At 54.4% G+C, this 6,000-nt stretch overlaps 1 protein-coding gene across 1 annotated transcript; it reads right to left on the bottom strand.

The window, feature by feature from the left end:
• Positions 1–3,759: 3,759 nt before the first annotated feature.
• On the bottom strand, positions 3,760–4,833 carry LOC112016716 (uncharacterized). Its single transcript, XM_024049216.1, has one exon. The coding sequence runs from the start codon at positions 4,831–4,833 to the stop codon at positions 3,760–3,762; it is 1,074 nt and encodes a 357-aa protein (XP_023904984.1).
• Between the last annotated feature and the right edge of the window lie 1,167 nt (positions 4,834–6,000).

The raw sequence follows: 6,000 nt of genomic DNA on the forward strand, positions 1-6,000 counted from the left end.
CGTATTGTTCTTTCGTATTTGCTGAGTAATGAACTTTTGTCAGTTGCCTTTTTATTGTGATGTGTCTGAACATGGCTATGCTTCCACCTGCTCGGTGGCAGTATTGACCCGAGGGCCAGATTTCTGTCCTTAGAACAAAAAGGTTTAGGTTTCCACCTGCTCGGTGATAGGGATCGAACCGAGGCTCAGGTTTCTGTCCTTAGAACAAAAAGGTTTAGGTTTCCACCTGCTTGGTGATAGGGATCGAACCGAGGGTCAGGTTTCTGTCCTTAGAACAAAAAGGTTTAGGTTTCCACCTGCTCGGTGATAGGGATCGAACCGAGGGTCAAGTTTCTGTCCTTAGAACAAAAAGTTTAGGTTTCCACCTGCTCGGTGATAGGGATCGAACCGAGGGTCAGGTTTAGAAAGGTGCAGATCTGTATGAGAAATATCCTTAGTACAACTATCAAAACATATACAACAGGGTGCGGTGTACCGCCCGTTAATGGTAGTACTTCTTTAGATTATGGACGTTCCACGGCCGGGGTAGCTGTCTCTCGTCTAGGTCTTCCAAGAAGTAAGCCCCTGCGCCGGCCACTGCCGTGACCCTGTAGGGTCCCTCCCATGTCTGTGCCAGTTTCCCGGCACCAGTGTCCCGCATGTTGCCTACGGCTTTTCTGAGGACCAAATCTCCGGCGATAAACTCCCTCGTCCTCACGCCTCGGTTGTATCTCTGGGCGAGCTTCTGCTGGTATTCCGCAAGCCGTATCGTCGCCATTTCGCGGCATTCCTCCATCTTGTCCAAGCACTCTACCATCATTTCGTCGTTTTTGGCTAGATCGAACCGAGCTACACGCGCACTACACAGATTCACCTCGGTAGGGATCACGGCTTCCGCTCCGTACGTTAGAGAGAAAGGGGTCTCCCCGGTGGACCGTCTAGGGGTGGTGCGGTATGCCCATAAGACTCTTGGAAGTTCCTCGGCCCAGTTTCCCTTCGCACCCTCCAGCCTTTTCTTCAGCCTGCCCACAATTACCTTATTCACGGCCTCAGCCTGACCGTTGCCCTGTGGGTAAGCAAGAGTCGAGTACCTGTTCTTGATACCGAGACCACTGCAAAAGTCTCAGAACGCCCGGCTATCAAACTGTAGCCCGTTGTCCGATATGATAGTGTTCGGCACCCCGAACCTGGTGATGATATTTTTCCATACGAATTTCTTTACTTCCACGTCTCGTATGTTGGCCAAAGCTTCCGCCTCCGCCCACTTGGTAAAATAGTCGACGGCCACCAAAACGAACTTTCGTCCCCCCGTCGCCCGAGGGAATGGGCCGATGATGTCCAGCCCCCATTGCGCAAAAGGCCAAGGGCTACTGATCGGGCTTAGGTTGCCCGCAGGCTGGTGGATCAGAGGGGCGTGCTTCTGACATTGTTCACACTTGAGTACCTACTCGGCGGCGTCCTTCTGCATCTGAGGCCACCAAAACCCCTGAGTCATTGCTCGGTGTGCCAGTGACCATCCTCCGACATGGCCGCCGCACACCCCAGAGTGGAGTTCCGCCAAGAGCTCGCCCACCTTCTCCAGGCGTAAGCACAAGAGGTACGACCCTCCGAAGGACCTTCGGTATAAAGTCCGGTCTTCTGCCAACCAATACCGAGGAGCCATCCTACGGATCTTAATGCCTTCCTTCTCGTCACTCGGCAGTCGGTCGTCAGCCAAAAAGTCGATAATAGGGTCGATCCAGCACGGCGTAGGGGCTGCGATTGCCGTGACACTGATACCTGTAGTTCCCAAGTCCCTCATTACTCTGACGCTTGGCTCTGAAATGAGCTCCACTTTGATTTGCCGTGGTATCTCTTCAGTTACTGACGACGCCAGCATGGCGAGGGAGTCAGCATGTCTGTTCTGTGTTCGGGCTATGTGGAAAACTTTCACCGAGTTGAAGCCGGCCATGACTAGCCTCGCTTGGTCTAGGTACGCTTTCATCCGGGGATCTCGGGCTTCAAAACTGCCCTGCACCTGATTAACCACCAGACGCGAATCCGAATACTGCTCAATCTCCCGAGCCCCCAGGCTTAAAGCTGCCCTCAGTCCGGCCAGGAAAGCCTCGTATTCTGCCTCGTTGTTGGATGCCCTGAAACCCAATCTAAACGAGTGTTCAAGTCGTATTCCTTCTGGGGTGACTACAACGACCCCTGAGCCGGCACCCATGGAGCTCGAAACGCCGTCTACGAACACTTTCCATGGGCGGGTTTCTAGCCGGCAAACCATCTCCCCCTTCTCTTTGGGTGAAAATTCGGCGATAAAATCCGCAAGGACCTGGCCCTTCACCGAGCTTCGGGGTCGGTACCGTATGTCGAAGGAACCAAGCCTAGTTCCCCATTTGGCTATTCGGCCCGTAAAGTCCGACCTTTTTAATAACGACTGCAATGGGTATTCGGTCAAGACGTGTACTGTGTGTGCTTGAAAGTAGTGCGGCAGCTTCCTGGTGGCGTGTATTAGGGCCAACACGAGCTTTTCCAAGGGCAAGTATCTTGTCTCGGCGTCGACCAGTGTCTTGCTAATGTAGTACACGGGTCGCTGGATTCCTCTGTCCCTCAGCAACACAGCACTCACAGCGTGCTCGGACACCGCCAGGTACATGAATAAATCCTCACCTGGCTCTGGCGCGGTAAGCATGGGCCCCCGTGCCAGATAATTCTTCAGCTCCGCGAAGGCTTCGTCGCACTCTTCACTCCACTGAAATCCAGTCCATTTCTTCAGCAGTTGGTAGAATGGTCGGCAGCGGTCTGCGAATTTTGAGATGAACCGATTGAGGGCCGCCAGCATCCCGGTTAAGATTTGCACTTCCTTCGGGTTGCTCGGTGGCTTCAGTCTTTTCACAGCTTCTATCTGGTCGGGGTTGACCTCGATTCCCCGCACGCTGATAAGGTACCCCAGGAACTTCCCGGACCCGACGCCAAACGCGCACTTCTCCGCATTAAGGCGCAACTTGTGCCGTCTGAGAATCTCGAAAACCGCCCGGAGGTCCTCCAAATGCTGGGCTTCCTGTTTGCTCTTCACCACCATGTCGTCGATGTATACCTCGACCGTGCGTCCTATCTTGTCTCGGAACATTCTTGTTATCATCCGTTGGTAAGTGGCCCCAGCGTTCTTCAGTCCGAAGGGCATCCTCGTGTAGTGGTAGTTTGCTTCCGGGGAGATGAATGCCGTTTTTTCTTGGTCCTCGGGCGCCAGGGCGATTTGGTGATACCCTTGGAAAGCATCCAGAAAACTCATCCTAGGGTGCCCACACGTGGCGTCCACCAGCTGATCAATCTTTGGCACAGGAAAAGAGTCTTTTGGGCAGGCTCTGTTCAGATCGGTGAAATCGACGCAGACCCTCCACTTACCGTTCTTCTTCTTCACTACCACGGTGTTCGCCAACCAATCCGGGAAGAAGATCTCCCGAATCACCCCTGCCTCCTTCAATCTGTGAACTTCCACTTTTACTGCCTCGGAATGCTCCCAAGCAGACCTCCTCGGCCTTTGCCTTTTTGGGGTGAATGAGGGGTCAACTCCAAGTCTGTGCATGATGAATTCGGGATCCACCCCGGGCACCTCGTATGGACTCCATGCAAATACGTCCACATTCCGTATTAGGAGCAGCAACATTTCTATCCTTTCCCGGTCCTTCATGCTCTCCCCTATTTGGAAGTACTTGTCTTCTTCTGGCAACACCTTTACCTTGATCATGCTCTCGGCTCGCGCTACCCCCTTACCCCTTGCGGGTCCTGTAGTTGCTATAAAGGCTTCTCCGACGACGAACATTTGGGGTTGGCCCGATCCTCCAGGTCGGTTTGTTCCTTCTTCCAATCGACCATGGCGATCAGACATTGCCTGGCCGCCTGCTGATTTCCTTGTACCACCGTGACACCATAATCGGTATGAAACTTGACCTTCATGTGCAGAGTGGACGGGACAGCCCCCATTGCGTGTATCCATGGCCTCCCAAGAATCGCCGTGTAGAGGGAGTATAAGGCAACTGTGACGAAGCTTACCATTACCTCCTTGCCTTCCATGTTTACGGGCAGAGAGATTTGCCCCTCGGGAGTCACCATTTTCCCGTCGAACCTAACCAGGGGAGTGCTGTACTTCGCCAGATCCTCCTTCCTCAACCCGAGCCCCCTGAATAGGTCCGGATACATAACATCCGCCCCGCTTCCCTGGTCTATCATTATTCTCTTCACCACGAAGCCGCCAATCCTCGCCGTGACTATGAATGCGTCGTCGTGTGGCTGAATGGTTCCTTCCAAATCACTGTCATCGAAAGCGATCGGCTCTCGGGCGGGCTTACTCTTTTTTGCGGGGGGCGGCACGCCCGTACTTCCCTCCACAGATGTCACTGTCAACACCCCCTTCGCCTTTGCCGTTGAAACGCCCCTCGGGGCGACGTGAATAACATCAATTACCCCGAGAGGGGGCGGAAGGGGATTCCCTCTGTTGGGAGCGCCATGCACTGTTCTTCGATCCCCAGCGTCCGTCACAAATTCCTTGAGGTGCCCTGCCTTAGCCAGTTGCCCGAGATGGTCCTTCAACACTCGGCATTGCTCGGTGGTATGTCCCCGGTCTTTATGGTAGGTGCAGTAAAGGTTCTGATTCCTTCTGGCGGGGTCGCCAGCCATCCGGTTCGGCCATCTGAAATACGGCTCGTGTTTGATCTTATCCACAATTTTATGTACGGGTTCCTTGAACGTCACGTTCACCTCCCCTACCGGTGCTACTGGTTCTTGAATCCTTAAATTTCCCCGTGTCCTCTGTTGAAAACCGCTCTGCCGAGGACGATCTGTCACCTGCGCCTTGCCTTTGCTTTGCATTCTGTCATCTTCCAGTCACTTGTACTCCTCAATGCGCCTCATCAACTGCCTCATATCCTCGGGAGGCTTCTTAGTTAATGATTCCCTCAACCCCGACTCCTCAGACAATCCCATTCTGAAAGTGCTTGCGGCAATCTTCTCGTTCCCTCCGCCAATCTCGTTGTAGAGCTCCCAGTACCGGCTAGCATAATCACGGAGGGTTTCCCCTGCCCTCATCTTCATAGACAGCAGTGCGTCCACCGGTTGCTGTTCTCGGCTGCACGTCACGAAACGGGAACCAAACTCCTGTATAAGCTCGGAGAAACTATGGATGGAGCCCTTACGCAAACCGTTGAACCACCTCAGAGCTGTGGGGCCTAGGCTGGAGGGAAAAACTTTACACATCAGGGCGTCATTTCGGGTATGGAGAGACATCATCTGGATGTAGTGGCTGACGTGCTCCACGGGATCCGTTTTCCTGCCGTACGAATTGAACGGCGGTCGTGTAAATTTGTCCAGCATTGGTGCTCACTCAATGTTCGCCGAAAATGGGGACCGAGCCGCCCTGTGCAACGCACGGCTCATTGCATCCATGGCCGCGTTCCTCGGCCGTCCCTCTGGAGAGCCCGAGCCCCGATTCCCGTACTCCCGTGACCGAGAGCGATGTCGTCTTCAGCGAGATTCCGCTGAATAGGAGCGGTCTCGTCGGCGACGGGACTCCCTCGAGTGTGAACGCTCCCTGTGGCGGTGGGATCCTGATTGATTCGACCCCATCCCGCGTCTCTCTTCCTCGGCATCAGGCCTTCCCCCTTGGTCGTCTTGACCCATTCGGCGGCGCTCATTCCTCGCTTCTAACTCCAGTTCTTGTACTAACCTCCACAGCCGCTCGAGCTCCTCATCCCTGGCGTCGGGCTGTCCGTGCCGAGAAGTATGGGATGCCGTTCTCCCCGTTTGATAGGACCCTTCTCTAAGACCGGATCGCTCTTCTAGTTGCTCGTAAGCCGGATCCTCGCGTCTCTTCTGCCTCCGTTCCCGCCAGGTGGATCCCCGGGAAGACCCTGCCGAGCCGCTCTCTGCGTTACCTCCAGACATCTTCCGGTAAACAAGTCTCAGCGGAACCACTGCTTAGTAGGATTTCCCACAGATGGCGCCAATTGTGCGCGCCCAATACCAAAGCCCGTTGGGTTG

Source organism: Quercus suber, unplaced genomic scaffold, assembly GCF_002906115.3.
Source record: "Quercus suber isolate HL8 unplaced genomic scaffold, Cork oak 2.0 scaffold_828, whole genome shotgun sequence".
NCBI classification, from domain to species: domain Eukaryota; kingdom Viridiplantae; phylum Streptophyta; class Magnoliopsida; order Fagales; family Fagaceae; genus Quercus; species Quercus suber.

What these genes read in the sequence shown, in the direction of transcription:
- LOC112016716 (XM_024049216.1), bottom strand. Translation starts at nt 4,833, where the DNA reads ATGCAAAGCAAAGGCAAGGCGCAGGTGACAGATCGTCCTCGGCAGAGC.